The sequence below is a fragment of the Rattus norvegicus genome, chromosome 19 (genome assembly GCF_021556685.1).
Source record: "Rattus norvegicus strain SHRSP/BbbUtx chromosome 19, alternate assembly SHRSP_T2T, whole genome shotgun sequence".
In the NCBI taxonomy this organism is placed as follows: domain Eukaryota; kingdom Metazoa; phylum Chordata; class Mammalia; order Rodentia; family Muridae; genus Rattus; species Rattus norvegicus.
The window spans coordinates 15,085,011-15,103,222 of record NC_141552.1 but is presented as its reverse complement, the minus strand read 5'-3'; the positions used below and the strand labels follow the sequence as shown (position 1 = coordinate 15,103,222).

Here is an 18,212-nt window from a genome sequence, read left to right as displayed (position 1 = left end):
GCTACAGCTATGCTAGGGGGATTGGCTTCAACAGGGGTAACTACTGCGTTTTAGACCTTGCATTCCTTGTTGAATTAGCTGTACCACAGCCTATAAGCCATTCTAATAAATTTTCTTTCTCTATATACAGTCATTCTAGGAGGGATGATTGGTTATGCATTGTTAAATGCAATGCTGATCACGAAACCCCATCACTTCCACAGCAATATGCAAGTGTAAGTAAGTTACTGAACAATTGAACAGAAATTAATATTTACTGCATTTATTGCGTGTGTCAGCAGGCATAGGGAACACCTGGCTGCTTACATCTCTTGGTCTCTATAGAGTAGAGGGAGAACTGAGACCCACTGAGGAGGTCTCTTAAGCGAAGACCAAACTCCTTGCAGTGACACTGGATTCCAGGCTTGTTGTCCTGTTTAGGCCTCACTGTGGTCTATGTACACTCTATGCATTCTCCCCATGCAGGTTCACATGGACTGAACTCAGAAAGCTGGGGTTGGCAGAAAGATGTCTGGTTAAATAGCCCACCAGGTTCACATTGTATCAGCTTGATTTAATCTAAGGACAAAGAAGTGGAGCATCTCTCATGGCTTTCTTCTAAACCCTTGAAAGGATCACTGGGGTTTGACCTCAGTACTTCATACTTCTTGCTGGGTCAGCGAAACTCAGGGAAGCTTGAGATTGCCATAGGCACAGTATTATGCTAGATATACTGAGTAGATGATACTAAGATGTTCAGATGGTCATACCCATTTGCATGAGTTCTTAATGTGCACCTAAGGAAAGAGAGATCAAGGTCTTCAGAATAGGAAGATCATTTCCAGTTCTTTTCTACAATTCCAGTCTGAAAGACTGGTAGGGAGAGAATGGTAGATAATCAAGAATTCATAGATGATGCTTTGAAGGAAGTGTGGGTTTCTGTGCTGGTTTAGACAGGGTCTCAAGTATCCCATGTTGCCCTCTTCCTAGCTGGCCAGGTTCACTTTGAGCTCAGATAAACCTGCTTCTACTTTCCAGTAGACAGTCTTACAAGAGTGGCCTCCAGGGACTGTGAGGACAGCATTAGCCTTGGACAGTTGAGGTGTTTAACCCACAACTATAGTTTTAGCCACTTTGTTCCATGTCTACCAGCTATTTCAGATTGTTGCTGTCTATGGCTGACAATCACGGACACAGAAAAATAACCTGATAGAGAGCAAGGACATGGTGATCACATCCTTTCCTGTTCTGTATGTTCTGGATGAGGCTTGTTAAAATTCCAATATTGCAGAAAGCTTTATATAGGACCCATCACATTAAGCATCACTGTGCACTGTTCTATCTAAAATGGCCTAATCAGAACTGACCACCAGATCAAACTTCCTGCAATCCTCATATGAGAAGCTTGAGCTTTTTGTTTTGACTTTTTTCTTTCTTTCTTATTTTTTGCTGTATAAGTTGAGAGGAAGATATTTGGGGCCATGGATCTGCCCCCAAAATCTGGGGTATGGATCTGATCAATCAGTGTTGGTGTGTGCACTCAATACAGTATCCATTTTTTACTGTGACAGATGCTTTTGTGTTTGTGGGGAAGCCCATGACCCAGAGCACAAGTGCTGGGTCCTTGCTCTATCCACGTAGTGATATGTATAGCCTCGTCCTACACCTTTATCTGCACCCCCTATATCTCTTGACTATTTTATTTTTCTGATAGAAGCTCAGCTTCTGATAGAAGGCCTGTCAGCAGTGCTCCTTTGGCGACATTGGCGCAGAGATGAGAACCCCACAAGCAGCATGAGGTTCCCTTCATTGGTGGCTCCAATATTGCACTTTTCTCTGCCAACTGGTCTCCACACTGTTCCTAGCACCATAAAGACTTCAACTCTTTCAACTAAGGAATTTTCTGGCAATTGTCGATTGCTAAGCACATGACTTCATGAGTGTTCCCCTAACACACGCCCCTGTTGTAACCTACCATGCAGACTATTTCTTGATGTGATATAAAGCACCTGTACAGAATGAGACAAGAGAACTTTTGACTGCATATTCAATCTGGTGTGAAATCTCAGGAATTTTTAATGGCTAATATTGGTGAAGGAGGATAATTTGAGTTAGGATGAGACATTTTGGGGCAAGATATGGAAGGAAACATTCATTTAGATGCATAGGAATTACTAAGGTTTTTATAATCAAGCCTTGAGGAAAATTTGGCTTTGGAAGCAGGAGATGCTCAGTGGCTCTGCCCCAGGAAAGGCTCCTGGAAAGGGCACCTCTGCTTATGCTCAGTACAGGGAGAACATTAGCAGGGAGGCAAAGTCTGCTCCCCATGACATCAGCTGTCCCTTCTTGGACATTCTATTGTCTCCTAGAGAGTTCTGGCATCCTCTGTGATGTCACCAGTGTTGTAGTAACAACCAGTGCCCTTGTTTCTCTCAGTCTGAGTCTGGCGGTTACAAGCTAAGTCATGTTTTCCTGTCTTCGCAAGCGTTTTGGGAGGGGGAACGTCGATTGTGGACAGACTAGATTGAAGGAGTCTGGCCTTTCGTCTCAAAGTAATGATGGACAGAGACAGCACTTCTGGGGAATGTTGAGTAAGTTCTGGGCAGTGTATTTTGAGCTTCCTGCCAGGGGGGCTGCAGGCTTATGCTGACCTTTCTAGCAATGGGCCACAACAACTGGAGCATCTGAAAAGGAATTGAATTTCCAAGAATATCACAATTCCTGTAAGTCAGGATTTCAGAACTTTAGTTTCCCCAACCCCACAGGGAGGATGTGGTAAGGCCAATGCTATTATACTGTGAACTTCTGGCCTTCACTTTTCACTTCATTTGTTATGTTACATTGCTATAAAAACAAGATCAGGAGTCATGGAGGGTCCACCTTTTCTGAGTTTAGACAGGGCAGCAATGTACTTCACTATCATTGCTTCTTTAAATACAGTGGATATCTGACAGTAGGAAAAGGGGGAGAATTGTGCTCCAGGCAATAACCTTATGTTCTAGACATCCTCTGATTTCTTCTAACTGGCAGGATCATTGTTAGCTTTATATATTAGAGGTTGTGTGTTACAAACATGTTTCTAAAATACCAAAAGTATTTGAAACATGTGGACCAAGATTCATCCTGTAACCTATTGGAACTTCTCGGGCATTTGGTATTTCAAATAGGGGAACTGATAAGTCTGTTGACCATATCCTCCATGGAAATGTGTTTTTATCCAAAGTTGTTGGCCTAGAGTATCAGGGTAGGACATCTGAGTGTCTCCAATCACTCAAGTCTTGTGGATGGTGAATTTATCATCTGAGTTCGAACCCACAGGGGTGAGGGTCCTGAAACCAAGCTGTACCCTATTCAGCTGATGATAATCCTGGAGAAGCCATCTCCGTGGTACATGTAAGCACCTGATGTCCGGAATAGGGAACACCTGGATGCTTACATCTCTTGGTCTCTATAGAGTAGTGGGAGAACTGAGATCCACTGAGGAGGCCTCTTAAGCATAGACCAGTCGCCTAGCAGTGACACTGGGTTCCAGGCTTGTTCTCCTGTTTAGGCCTCACTGTGGTCTATGTACACTCTATGCATTCTCCCCATGCAGGTTCACTTGTGTTCTTCTACCTACAGACGCTGGGAGAGAAACATCATCCCCTGGAACTGCCCTAAGCGAGAAGCAAGCCAAGAAGGAAAAGGAGAGGCTGATTAAAGAGCTGCAGCTCATTACCGAGGAGAGAAATGACCTGAGAGATCGCCTGAGGTTTCTGAAAGAGAGATCCATGAAGAACAGGTATGAATCGCTCCAAATGCTCTTGTTTCTTTCCTGGGTCTGCAAGGTCACCTTCTTCTTATCCTATTAAAGTTTTGGGTTCTAGAAAGCTGTGCCTCCCTAACCACCCTGTGCTAAACCTCACCTCCCATATAGAGGAGATTCAGAACCTTGACCCTTTCTGAGGAGCGAGATGGAAAATGGACTCATCTGCTTCCATTTATTGAAAAGCAGATCTTGTGGTCTGAATGAAGAATTCGGGGATAAAGTCAGGGAGAGTGAGTGTCTAGTGTGCATTTGCAAAGCCCTTGACAGATGGTGGCTTTGCAAGATTGTAATTGCAGTGAGTTTACGGTGAGTCTCTGTACTTGCTAGGCAGGGGACTGAGTGCTGGAAGATCCACGCAGCAGCCTGAGGGGCCTGGTACCAAACTGTTCATCTCAATGCTTGACTAGAAGGTCTCAGGCTCAGGCCTGTTTGTTATTGTCTGTGTGTCTTGCCCTCTGAGACAGCAATGGTGGATGCATTTCTCCTGGATTTCACAGTACTCTCTGTTTCCATATTTCTCTTTCTCTTTCTCTGACTCTGTTTTTACATTTCTCTTTTTTGTGTGTATTTCTCAGTCTGTGAGTCTGTATGTGCATACATCCAAATGCATATGGACAACTTTTATATGTTTATATTTCCCTCCACACTTGGAATCTAGGGGTCTATGTCTTGGCCTGAGTATTTACCTGTAACACATTCATGGTGATGTGAATGCTTTGTTCTGGGAGCCCCACTGTCAACAGCACAGTTCTTTGCCTATGTGGACACGTTTGTCTGTATATTTGTATTCCTTGTGCAGATTATAATTTTGTGTTGATATAAGGTCTGTTATCAAAACAGGAGAAAAGAAATCACCGGTTTCTGGGTGTGTTGGGTGGGGGAGCATGGAGAGGTGTGGCCTAGGCTCTTGATAGCTTAACTGGCTTGACTGCAGATTTCCTCTTGATTGAACAAAGGGAGCCAGGGAACCCTCCATCTGGATGCTGAGATTCTGGTGTCCTGGACGCAGAAAAACACGTTTCTGAAGCTGAAGAATATCCAATATGTACAATTCAGAAGGTGTCCTTTCAGGACTGGTGTAGTACAGGACCCACCCTGAGCTCATATATTCCTAAATGCTGATGTTCATTGGATTCTATCATTTGGGGCCAGGCCACACTTCAGGCCAAATCCATATTATGAAGACCTGGAGAGAATGGAGGAGGCGGTCATGTCAATTCTGCACAACTTAGAGATGGAGAACACTGAAATCCATGAGAACAACCATAAGCTGAAGAAGGAGATTACCTTCTTTAGGTAAGTCCTGGTCAGAAAGGCTATCACCTCTGGAATGGCCATTTCTGACTTTCTTTGTTCTGGATTGGACGGTCTTCAGCTCTGGTTCTATCTCTTGTGCTGTTTACACATCAGTGTGCCAGGGTCATTAGGACTCAGTTTTCAGTTCCATAAAAGACTGTTACTCATCCCAGGATTGTCTAGGCATCTTCAGAAGGCTCTAAATAGAACAGCACTGATTGAATCAGCAGGTTATTAGGCTGACCTGGACCTACGGTGTCATACCAGGTTTTACAAAACTCAGTGTGTGGACCACATGGTTAGAATGACCTTCTCTTGGTTCTACTGACCTCCTTTGAGGGTGTTGGCCCACTACTAATTGATGTTGCCCCCATGCATTGGGCTTTCATGGATAGTTGTAGATCCATGTTCTTTTTGAGAGATGTGGACACTAATTGGTGCTCAGGCCAAACAAATAATTTATTCTTCCCGGAATTTACTCTTTGTGGTTTCTGCAGCAGCCTTATATGTATCGAAATGAATTCTATTAAGTCTTCATGGGTATCTGGGTCCTGGTGGAGTTAGTGGCACTCGGGAGTGGGAATGGGAGAAAGGGGCAGCATGATCTTACTATGCAGACTTATTTCCAGAAACCTGCTCAGCCAGCTCCTGATGGACAACACATGTAGGAAGAAGTTGTTCCCACTGAAGCAGGAGAGCAAGGAGGTACATCTTGATTGTGCACTGAACCAGAAATATTTGGTTGACTTCAACAAGAAAGATAAAGACCAGCAACGTCCAGACCCAGCATCATCTGGTAGGGTTGAGCAGCTGTGTTAGCTTAAAAATATCTGATAAAGTTTGCCAATTTGATACATCTTTGCTCTCTCCTACCACCTTACTAATTTACACTCACAACCACCCAACCACCTCATGTAATGGAATTGTTCATTGCTCTGCCTATGCACAAGTATTCTGGGAAGCCAACCACTTTTCAGAAACTGAATTATTTTGCAAGTATATTTGTCTGCTCTTTTTGAAGCTGCAGTAGAGAAATGGTGACAGATTAATAACATACCTCATTATTGCATATCCACGTGATAGATTGGATGCTCTGTAGAGTTTTGAACAAGTTCTTGGTTCTTTGACAAATGACACTCTGTGGTCATCTGACTTCTTGTGTAGGAAGCACCTTTGCGGGATAAGAACAAAGTGCAAATGTCAAATTAGAACTTGTCATTGGTTTTAACCTTGGTGACATATGGACATCTACTTTCTTCCTGCAACCCAATGAGGTTCCTTCCATTGCCCTGTTCTTGGTTTGCACTGGTATAAGTCTGGGTCCCATATTGGCAGCCCACATTATTTTGAGGCTCTCTGGAGATTGTGCCCTTCCCAAAGAGTTAGCAACAATGATATCAGTTAAAAGGTCCATGTTGACTGTCCAATAGAACTGAAATGGTAGAAGGCAGCCTTCCGACAGCTGCCTTGCATTTCACCACCAAATCAGTGTCTGAAATACTGCCTTCCTCTCCCAGGTCTCAGAAAGTGCAAGAGAGCTGGAATTGGACACACACCAGTAAGAGAGCTTCCTGAAGAATAAGTTGCTTTCTCAGGAGTCCCTGATGACAAACATCCTGAATGGTAACAAATTTTTTGGATGAGTATTCCTCCTCGGAGTTAATTTGTCATTGCTTAGAGACCCTAAATTTAAATAACACTAAGCCAGCCTGACTGATTGAGGTCATACTTTCTTCTCAGAAAACAACACTTGAGAGACAACTTGGGGGACCTCCTTTCATTATGTGTGCAAGAGGAGAAACAGCAATACATCTGTGCTTCTAAATGTTCGTTAAGATTGTGCTGTTTAGAAATATTTTTGTTATGATTTTAATTGAAATTTTCTTTTTGTTGTTTCATATTTATATGTTCTTGTTACTGTTTTTATCTTTTCAAATATTTTTAAATATTTTAATTTATTTGTTTTAATCCTGTTTTGTTGTAAAAATGAATTCCTTATGAATAAAAATTGAATTCTATCTCTTGACTCTTAAGACCATCATTCTTACTCAAGGGTTCTGTCCCCTCCTGTGGACTTAGAACTGACAGCTACAGATGGATCTCTGCATGTTCCATGGATCCTGGGCTAATAAGTGAATTCAAAGTCACCAAGGGGGACCCAGTGTGACAGTGTCTTTTGTGTGGATAATGTGGCTGTTTCTCGGACACACACTTTATGAAGTAATCACTGACATGCTTTACCCAATTGTTAGGGTCCATGTGGTTCTTCTGAGAGAGCAGCAGATGCTCTATCCTGTGAGTCATCACCACAGCTCCTGCAGGTGCTTTTGTCCTTCCACATCATGTACTGTATTAGGTGGACAGGATCACCTCCAATTAAATAGAGAGATCTCAGGAGATGTGTATTCACAGGAAATTTACTGAGCTGTGCATGCTCAATGTGTTAGCTTGCCAGCCATCCCTACAGGGCTCTGGTGTTCCCACTCCTCATTGTGGGTCAGGATCATCCTCCAGCACCACTTAGTGTCCATATTAGAGCAGATCTTTCACCTATTATCAATGATGACCATATGTATTCTGCACATCTGACAAAATACAGAATAGAAATTAGCTTCCTGTTGGCCAGATTGGCATAATGAGTTTTTTGATTGTTAGCATGAAAATTATTTTAATCTAAGCAGTTTAGGGAAGAACCTCAAGGACACCCATAGTGAATGCAGCCTGCAGCTGTGAACACAGGTTTCTGTTGGAGAGCAGGCCTGTGCAGGCCCAGAACCTAGGTGGGACAGTTCAAGCTACCCTTTTTCCATGGCCAATCTGGGATCATATTGAGAATGTATTTTTTCCAGGTGACTGATTTCCAATTTATGGAATTGAACTAAATTACTGAGAGTGGAGGTGACTCAGAGAGTTAAAGTACAAAAACAACAATCCAGAATGTCCACAAAAGCTTGCTGTCACCCCAGGGCTTTTAAAAGCTCAGCAGCTAGAGAAGCAATGTAGTATTTGGTTATTCTCATGCTTGGGTCTAGTCATTCATTATAAGCTGACCATGACACAAAAAGAGTCATCTGTGTCACAATAGAAGCTAGTTGTAACTAGATTCACCCCCACACTATCACATCACTACCGTATTTGTGGTTCTCAGTTACTATCTAAGACCCTGGAAGAGGCCTGGGTCTTGCTACACAAACTCATAATTTATGTCTTCATGACACTGTGTGCTTTGTTCTGTTGATGCTACCATTGGCATACAATACCTTGGATACTTTGTGCTGACATCTGTGACATGAGACAATAGTTCATGCCATGCCTAACCTGCATAAACTGTCCTTAGAGTACGGTGTAGTCAGAGGGGCCTTTTTTTTCTCTCTGAATTTTCAAAATATTTCCAGTCTTCAGACAAGTCTTCAGCCATTGTCCAGTGCCTGTCTTGAGATGTCCACATTGTCTCCTGGGAGTATTCATCCAGCCTGCTCTGTAATTTTGTAGAAGATTAATAGCGTTCCAGCCCTAGGATTTAATTCAGTGTGATTGTACTTTCCAAACATGCTCAAAGCCCTACATTCCACCATAGCCTGTGTGCTTTAGAGAAAGAAAATAAAGAACCACATTGCACTTGAAATTTCTCCCCCAACAAAAGGAGAGCCTGCATAGGGCCTTTAAGTAACTCTAAGTCCCAGCTTCTGCATAACTCCCTCCATCGACTCCATTATTGGTGTATTTTCATTACTGCTCACTTTATTTTTGGTGTGCAAAGAATGTGTACCATGTCAGTAAAGTGTGTGTGTGTGTGCGTGTGGGAGAGAGAGAGAGAGAGAGAGAGAGAGAGAGAGAGAGAGAGAGAGTTTGTGTTTGTTTGTGTTTCTGTGCAGGTGTTTGTGTATGTTCATCCATGAACTCACTCTCAATTTTCATAAAATGACTTAGAAGACTGTAATGAAAACTGTCGAGGTGCATGCAGACGTGTGTTACTAGTGTCCCACGGCACCTGGCAGGTAACACTGAAATGGTGGTCTACTATAATACAGCCTAAAAACAGGCTGTGGATGGTTTACACAGAGATTGTGACGTCATCACCACTAGAGAGAGCAGCAAAAGCTTCATTTATCACATGCTGCTGTTACCAAGATGAGGCAAAGCCTTATCCTACAGAGAGTCTGGTATGATTTGATGGCAGGAAATAAACTTAGTACTAAAATCATTCAATTACAAACGAAGAGGATAATACAAAGAGTCATAGGAAGCAAGAGCTGTTTTTTGAGGAGATCCATAAGAGAAACAACCCCTTTCTGAAACTAAGTACACACCACAGTGTCAATACCTAAATTATCAAATCAGAAATGAAAAGGGGGATGAAGCAATAGACATGTGAGTGAATTCAACAATCATTAGGGCTTCTTCAGAGTCCTTTACTACAGAAAAGTGAAAAATCTATTTGATATTGGTAATTTTTCTACACAGATAGCAAATACCAAGTTAAATCCAAATGTGGGATTTAACTCATAAGATTATTCTCATAAGAAAATAGATAGTATTTAAACGATGCCACTACAAAAATTAAAAAATATATATGAGGGCCACTAGGCTTTAATGCAGCCTTTCTACCAGACGTTTAATGACGACCTAATAACAATAGTGCTTCAATTATTCCTCTGATTTGAAAGAGAAGGAACATTGCCAAACCCTTTCTCTGAGTTTCTCTTTTTACCTAGAATACCTGAGTCTGTTGCTTCTTCCATTGTCACCCCATCAATAGAGCTGCAGGGCGAGTCTGTCCAGCCCCAGAGTCTTTCTGCCAGCTGACAGGGCTGGGTTTTGCTCTGCTTGCCCCTGCTCCTGCCCCCGCCCCTGCTCTTGCCCCTGCTCCTGCCCCCGCCTCACACCCGCACTCGATGTCGCCTCCGACCCATCCCCTTTCCCAGTCCCACCACCGCCCTCGACTCAGACCCGTCCCAACCCCCCCCAGCCTGCCCTCGCCCCTACCCTGCCCCAGCCCCGACCCCCCCACACCCGTCCTCTCCTTCGCCCCCCTCCCTGGCCTCCGCCCTCGCTGCCGCTGCTTGCATTGCTACCATTCCTTCTTCGACTCCCCTGTCGACCCCACCGCCACTGCGGCTACCTTCTCCCACTTCTTCAGCCCAAGACTTTTGAGATCCTGGCTTGCAGCGCTCTGCACTAGGAGCTAACGGAGGTGAGGAGAGCCTAAGGGACAGACCCCAGGACTGGCCCCAGAGACTTGTGTCTCCCCCTCCCCGGAAGTGCTTTCCCGCAGTTCTCCATTCTGGGTTCAGTTTGTGGGGACCCCAGCAGGTGGCAGGCTTTGCTGATCCTCAGGTGTGAGTCTGGGACAGTGGTGGGACTTATGGTTGAGGGAAGTCTTTCAGGCAAATGCAGGCTTTTCTCAAACTCTTGGACCATCTGGTGCCCTCCCTGGGGTCACAGGACCTGTGGAAGTTGGGAAGCCACTTTTCCCTGTCCTGTGTGACTTTCCCTGCAGAGTGAGCCCTCCTGCAGGAGATACTCTCTCATGCTTCTTTAAAAGCACCTGTTCCTCAGATCGAGATCAGCTGTGAAAACAGGCTTCTCCATGTCAGTGTGCTAGCTCCCCCTCCCAGCTCAGAGCTGCCACACCTAAGGAGCCTCCAGCCCCAGTACTGGTTGGGTCTCATGGAGGAGTTAGAGCAAAGTGCCCCTTCTGAGAAGTGACTCAGAACAGAAGGTTCCTGCAACCCAATGAGGTCTCTTCCAGTTGCCCTGTTCTTGGTTTGCACTGGTATAATTCTGAGTCCCAGATCGGCAGCCCACATTGCTGTGAGGGTTGCTGGAGATTTTGCCCTGCCCACAGAACAGAAGTTTCAGAAGAAAGGCCAGTTTGGCATAATGAATTCTTTTGATAGATGGCAACAGAATTATCTTAATCTAAGCAGTTTAGGGAGGAACCTCAAGAGCATCCATAGTGAATGCAGCCTGCAGCTGTGAACACACGTTTCTTTTGGAGAGCAGGCCTGTGCAAGCCCAAGACCTAGGTGGGACAGTTCAAGCTGCCCTTTTTCCATCGCCAATCTGTGTTTGTATTGAGAAAGTATTTTTTTTCCAGTTGACTGATTTCCAACTTATGGAATGGAACTGACTTACTCAGAGTGGGGTTGACTTAGAGAGTTAAAGTACAGAAGGAATAATCCAGATGTCCACAAAAGCTTGCTGTCACACCAGGGCTTTTAAAAGCTCAGCAGCTAGAGAAGCAATGTAGTATTTGGTTATTCTCATGCTTAGGTCTAGTCATTCATTATAAGCTGAACATGACACAAAAAGAGTCATCTGTGTCACAATAGAAACTAGTTGTAACTAGACTTATACCACATTATCACATTATTACTATATTTGAGGTTCTCAGGTATGATCTTAGAAACTAGAAGAGGCCTGGTTCTTGCTACATATAGTCATATTCTATATCTTCACAACACTGTGTGATTTGTTCTGTTAATGCTACCATTGGCATACAATACCTAGGATATTTTGTGCTCACATCTGTGACATGAGACAATAGTTCATGTCATCCCTTACCTGAATAAACTGTCCTTAGAGTACAGTGTAGTCGGAGGGGCCTTCTTTTCCTCTGAGATAGCAAAACATTTCCAGTCTTCATACAAGTCTGTCAGCCATTGTCCAGTGCCTGTCTTGAGATGTCCACATTGTCAGCTGAGAGTCTTCATCCAGCCTGCCCTGTAATTCTGTAGAACATTAATAGGGTTCCAGCCCTAGGAATTAATTAAGTGTTCTAGTACTTGCCAAATATGCTCAAAACCTAGTTTCCACCCTAGCTCTGTGTGCTATACAGAAAGAAAATAAAGAACCCATTGCACTTGAAGTTTAGCCTCCAACAGAAGGAGAGCCTGCACAGGGCCTTTAAATAACTCTAAGCCCCAGCTTCCCCACAACCCCGTCCATCGATTCCTTTATTGGTGTGTTTTCATTAATACTCACTTTCTTCTTTGTGTAAAAAGAATGTGCACCATGTCAGTAAAGTGTGTGTGTGCGTTTGTGTTTGTGCATGTTCATCCATGAACTCACTATAAATTTTCATAAAATCACTCAGAAGTCCCTAGTGACTGTCGAGGTGCAGGCAGACTCATGTTACTACTGTCTCATGGCACCTTGCAGGGAGCACTGAAATCGTGGGCTACTTTAATACAGTCTAAAACGAGGCTGTGCATGGTTTTCAGTGAAATTGTGACGTCATCCCCACTACAGAGAGCAGCAAAAGCTTCATGTATCACATGCTGCTGTTACCAAGGTGAGGCAAAGCCTCATCCCATAGAGAGTCTGGTAGGATTTGATGGCAGGAAATAAACTCAGAACTAAAATCAATCAATTACAAACAAAGAGAATGATATAAAGAGCCAAGCAAAGCAAGAGCTGGCTTTTTTTTTTTTTTTTTTGAGAAGATCCACAAGACAGACAAACCACAGAGCCTATATCTAAAGTACCAAATCAGAAATGAAAAGGGGGATATAACAAAGGACACTGAGTGAATTCAACAATCATTAGGGCTTACTTCAGAGGCCTTTACTAGAGAAAAGTGAAAAATCTATTTGATACTGGTGATTTTTCTAACAGATAACAAATACCAAGTTAAATACAGATCTGGGAAGGTAATGAATAATTCCCATAAGAAAATAGATACAGTCATTAAAGGCTGCCACTCCAAAAATTAAAAATAATAATAATCAGGGCCACATGGCTTTAATGCATCCTTTCTACCAGACTTTTAATGAAGACCCAATAACAATAGTGCTTCAATTATTCCACTGAATTGAAAGAGAAGGAACATTGCCAAACTCCTTCCCTGAGTTTCTCCTTTTACCTAGAATTCCTGAGTCTGTTGCTTCTTCCATTGTCACCCCATCAATAGAACCATTTAAAATGGGATGTAATCGATGTCTGGAGCCTCATTCTTTCCCTTGACCTCCATGCGGTGTCCAAAAGGCATGCCTGTTCTCATGGACATGGATTCATCTCTTTTTGCTGCAGCAAGAAGAAAGCCAGCAGAGGAGGCAGGAGCTTACAAAGAATCAGTAGGATTTCTAGAAAAGAAGCATCCAGATCTCCATTCTCAGAAAACCCCTGGCTTGCTCTCATGTGACTGGGTCCTCAGACACCAGCAGCCTTAGATGAGACCAAGGAAAGCTGTGCAGAGTCCTGGGTCCCCAGGTTCTTGACCTCCTGAGTGACAGCTGTAGACACGTCCTCCAGGGAATCCTTACAGCTGGTGACATCTGGACAAGGTGAACCAGATGCCAAAATGAGACATGGGAGAGAAATCCTAGGCTGTTTGGAAGGAATCAGTCTCTGCTTTTGCTTCTGTCTCTGTGTGCCCTGCTGCTATGATGTTCATGGGGAGCTCTCATGCCAGTGGGTCTCCTCCTAATGTGTTTGTTGTTGCAGATGTCCTGGATGTTCTGGACCCCATCAGAACTCAGCCCGTGCTCAGTCATGGAGGTCAGCACCTTCCTGTCCATCAGGTCATGAGACCTGAGACAGTTGAGGTAACGGCAGTTGGCCTGGGTGAAGTGCTCACAGACTTGGACTCTCTTGCATGGCTGTGGCTTCAAGCAGATCTGTTTGTGGCTGTCTCCTTTGTAGTAACTTTTGCAGGAGAAAAGCATCCCCCTGTACCAGGAAGAAGGCCGGCTCCTCTTGGTTAAGCCCAGAAAGCTCATGATTCTTCAGGACTTGGAAGCTCTTTTCCTAAAAACTTGGTGTGGATATTTGCAGAGGTTTCTCTGGGATTTTGCATAATGACTCTGTCCCAGAAGTTTGAGCTTGCAGAGGCTTGGGCAATCTGTAGCATGGTCCCTGGATGCACTTGAGATTGAAGCCACAGGCTTCAGTAGTAGCCGCCACCTACAGCGTGATCCCTGCCTGATCTCCAGTCTCCAATAGGAATAAGCAGTCTTGCCCAGCAGCCCATAGAGCTCTGCCTCTGGAGCCTGATCCTACTCTGCAGTTCCTTTAAGGTCATGCAGCCCCTGCGGGTCCACAGGATCTTGGTGATGAAACAGTCTGCCCCAGGATCCCCCATGGTGCACTATGGCTGCAGCTGCTCAGGCTTGTGAGCTGGACTCTGCTTCGTGGAGAAAGGAAACTGGAAAAGGGGATAACACATGAAATGGAAATGAAGAAAATAACCAGTAAAAATTAAAAGAATTAAAGTCATCATCTCAGGAGAATGAGTGGGAAGCCAGGTCCTTAAGCAGGCAGGTTCTCCACAAAAATGCATGCTGGGTTCAAGACTGGACATGAGGTGCCCTGAGCTTGGGGACTGCCAGGCTCCTACTGGGAAGAGAGCTTTCTTCTTCATTTCCGTAAGTCTCTCTAGTTTTCTTTTAAGGCTTTCATCTCATCATTGACTTTCCCAATGACCTTTTATGACAAGCCATTATGGTTAACAAGAATTAAGTAAGGGCTCATTGAGCTATTGGTAGTTGGAGGTCTGGGGGAAGCCCTGGATAGAGAGATCTTGCCTGCCAGGGGTGGGATGTGCATGGTGGGAGGGACTAGTGGAGTGTCATTGGCCTCAGTATGCACAGGCTTGGGGCTGGTGCCTGGCTGCCTGGTGTGCCTCTGTGGCTACTTGGCCTGGGTCTCACCGAAGATGCCCATGGTGGTTGCTGGCCAGTTGTGCTTGCTCTCCCTGTCCTCGGGGCTTCTGGCGGGGCTGACCACAGCCTTGAACATGGACAAAGTGGGCCGGAAATTGGAGGATCATGGGAGCATCTTCAACTTCCCCCTCCCCAAGCACTGGCAGTTGCAGCTGGAGGACAATCCACTGTGAGTTTCCCCACATCCAGGCAGGTGTTCTGCACCACCAGGAGAGCAATGGCAAGCACTGCTGCCACCAGTCCCACATGTGCAAGTCCTATTTGCTGACTGGCAGGGCTTCACTTTGCTCTGCCTGGCTCTGCTTTGCCTTGCTCTGCCCTGTGGGCTCTCACTTCTTTGGCCAAAGACTGTTGAGATCCCGGCTTGCCTCACCTTTCAATAGGCACCTCTGTGAAGTGAGGAGAACCAAAGGGACAGAAGGCTGACCTGGCCCTGGAGACTTGTGTCTCCCCCTCCACCAAAGTGCTTTCCTCAGTTCTCCACTCCAGTTTTAGTTTGCAGGGATCCCAGCAGGTGGCAGGCTTTGCTGAGCCTCCCCTGTGAGAAGGGGACAGTGGTGGGACTTATGGTTGTGGGAAGTCTTTCAGGGAGATGCAGGCTTTCTCAAACTCTCCGACCATCCATCCAGTGCCCTCCCTGGTTCCCATTCCCTGTGTTTGTTGGGAAGTCACTTTTCGCTGTCCTGTGTGACTTTCCCTGCAGACTGGGCTCTCCTGCAGGAGATACTCTCACATGCTTCTTTAAAAGCCCCTGTTCCTCAGATCTAGATCAGCTGTGAAAACAGGCTTCTCCATGCCAGGGTGAGAGCTACCCCTCCCAGCTCAGAGCTGCAACACCATAGGATCCTCAGGCCCCAGTGCTGGGTGGGTCCCATGGAAGAGTTAGAGGAAAGCTTCCCTTCTGAGAAGTGACTTAACACAAAAGGTTCACAAGTGATAGTCAACCCCCAAGTATTTCTTCCAGGAGAAAGCACTCAGCTCTCCCCTTTAGACAGTTTAGGCTCCCACATGGCCCAGTTTTGTGATTGGGGAAGATTTTCTGGAGCTTAGTTGGCCAGTCAGAGTGGGGCTACATTCTTTTTTTTTTTTTTTCTTTATTAACTTGAGTATTTCTTATTTACATTTTGATTGTATTCTCTTTCCCGGTTTCCGGGCCAACATCCTCCTAACCCCCCCTCTTCTATATGGCTGTTCCCCTCCCCATCCTCCCTCCATTACCACCCTCCCCCCAACAATCACTTTCACTGGGGGTTCAGTCTTGGCAGGACCAAGGGCTTCCCCTTCCACTGTGCCCTTACTAGGATATTCATTGCTACCTATGAGGTCAGAGTCCAGGGTCAGTCCATGTACAGTCTTTGGGTAGTGGCTTAGTCCCTGGAAGCTCTGGTTGCTTGGCATTGTTGTTCATATGGGGTCTCGGGCCCCTTCAAGCTCTTCCAGTTCTTTCTCTGATTCCTTCAACGGGGATCCCGTTCTCAGTTCAGTGATTTGCTGTTGGCATTCGCCTCTGTATTTGCTGTATTCTGGCTGTGTCTCTCAGGATCGATCTACATCCGGTTCCTGTCGGCCTGCACTTCTTTGCTTCATCCATCTTGTCTAATTGGATGGCTATATATGTATACGCCACATGTGGGGCAGGCTCTGAGTGGGTGTTCCTTCTGTGTCTGTTTTAATCTTTTCCTCTCTCTTCCCTGCCAAGGGTATTCTTGTTCCTCTTTAAAGAAGGAGTGAAGCATTCACTTTTTGGTCATCCTTCTTGATTTTCATGTGTTCTGTGCATCTAGGGTAATTCAAGCATTTGGGCTAATAGCCACTTATCAATGAGTGCATACCATGTGTGTTTTTCTGTGATTGGGTTACCTCACTCTGGATGATATTTTCCAGTTCCATCCATTTGCCTATGAATTCCATAAAATCATTGTTTTTGATAGCTGAGTAATATTCCATTGTGTAGATGTACCACATTTTCTGTATCCATTCCTCTGTTGGGTTCTTTCCAGCTTCTGGCTATTATAAATAAGGCTGCTATGAACATAGTGGAGCATGTGTCTTTGTTATATGTTGGGGCATCTTTTGGGTATATGCCCAAGAGAGGTATAGCTCGGTCCTCAGGTAGTTCAATGTCCAATTTTCTGAGAAACCTCCAACTGATTTCCAGAATGGTTGTACCAGTCTGCCTCCCACCAACAATGGAGGAGTGTTCCTCTTTCTCCACATCCTGGCCAGCATTTGCTGTCACCTGAGTTTTTGATCTTAGCCATTCTCACTGCTGTGAGGTGAAATCTCAGGGTTGTTTTGATTTGCATTTCCCTTATGACTAAAGATGATGAACATTTCTTTCGGTGTTTCTCAGCCATTCGGCATTCCTCAGCTGTGAATTCTTTGTTTGCCTCTGAACTCCATTTTTTAATAGGGTTATTTTACTCCCTGCGGTCTAACTTCTTGAGTTCTTTGTATATTTTGGATATAAGCCCTCTATCGGTTGTAGAATTGGTAAAGATCTTTTCCCAATCTGTTGGTGGGGCTACATTCTTAATCCATACTCATTCACACAACAGAACATCTTCCTCCCCACCCACGAGGCTTTGACTTGAACCCAGGTCCTTCCAGGACCAACAGACCTGAGAGAACAGATTGCAGCACAAGAGAGAAAAGAAGCCAGAATAGTTTAAACTGGAGAAAACCCCCATATAGGCCATTTACCAACTATAGGGGTTGTGCATATTGTGGACTTCAGAATCTTAAGGTCAGATTTTTCTGATTACACCTTATAGGTGAAGCTGAAGTCTACTGAGGGTGGGATCATCCCAGGCAGGGAGGGGATCTGACTCTGCAGGCCTGGCCACCCTCTGCATTCTCCCAAAAATAATTTTTAGTCAGCTGTAAATCTGAAGTGAAATTTGTTTTTTGTCAACTCAAACGGTTGACATTTCAAGTCTCACACACCATGTGAGAGACACACATTTATCCACAGGGGATTTGAACTTACTTCTATAGAAATGACTGTGGGCCAACAGAGGGAAAGCATTCTTGCCTTTAGCATTCTGTCTGTATCAGAGACTACATGGACTGGCTTCCTGGACAGACATGTCCAAGCAGACAGACATTGTAATGAGGGAAAACTTAGGCAAGAAATGACCTGGGGACAGTGATTTCAGATTGTGCCTTTAGCCAGGAATCTCTGTTGTCATTAAGGCAAGCAGTCTTGGGCCTGCCAAAACTTGTCAGTATTTCAGGGCTCTTACAACTGCTCCAGGTACTTCTGAGGTGAAAGCCTTTCATTAAAAAAAAAAAAGTTTATAGAGCAATATTTCTCAACCAGTGGGTGGCAACTGCTTCACAGAGATTGCATATCAGATACCTTGTACATTATGACTCATAAGAGTAGCAATATTATTTATGAAGTAGCAATGAAATAATTTTATGGAGGGGATCATCACAGTATGAAGAGCTGTATTAAAGGG

At 44.6% G+C, this 18,212-nt stretch overlaps 3 protein-coding genes and 1 pseudogene across 8 annotated transcripts in view; 2 read left to right on the top strand and 2 right to left on the bottom strand.

The window, feature by feature from the left end:
- The window catches only part of LOC147998844 (disks large homolog 5-like), a 34,223-nt gene extending 27,115 nt beyond the window's left edge, over positions 1-7,108 (top strand). Inside the window, exons 1-6 of one of the 3 annotated variants that reach the window (XM_087595521.1) lie at positions 2,414-2,570; positions 3,601-3,760; positions 4,940-5,083; positions 5,713-5,879; positions 6,601-6,706; positions 6,824-7,100. In XM_087595521.1, the coding sequence (XP_087451647.1) occupies positions 2,444-2,570; positions 3,601-3,760; positions 4,940-5,083; positions 5,713-5,879; positions 6,601-6,665 (663 nt within the window). In that variant the 5' untranslated portion in view covers positions 2,414-2,443 and the 3' untranslated portion in view covers positions 6,666-6,706; positions 6,824-7,100. Of the gene's footprint in view, positions 1-2,413; positions 2,571-3,600; positions 3,761-4,939; positions 5,084-5,712; positions 5,880-6,600; positions 6,707-6,823 lie in introns of those variants that run through there. The other 2 variants (XM_087595522.1, XM_087595523.1) reach the window with 2 other exon arrangements.
- LOC147998836 (uncharacterized) overlaps positions 1-18,212 on the top strand; it is a 924,038-nt gene that overhangs the window by 669,630 nt on the left and 236,196 nt on the right. The gene's annotated exons all lie outside the window — the stretch shown is intronic.
- The window catches only part of LOC147998838 (disks large homolog 5-like), a 260,765-nt gene that overhangs the window by 74,247 nt on the left and 168,306 nt on the right, over positions 1-18,212 (bottom strand). The gene's annotated exons all lie outside the window — the stretch shown is intronic.
- Positions 13,005-14,168, bottom strand: LOC134483252 (zinc finger CCCH-type antiviral protein 1-like; annotated as a pseudogene).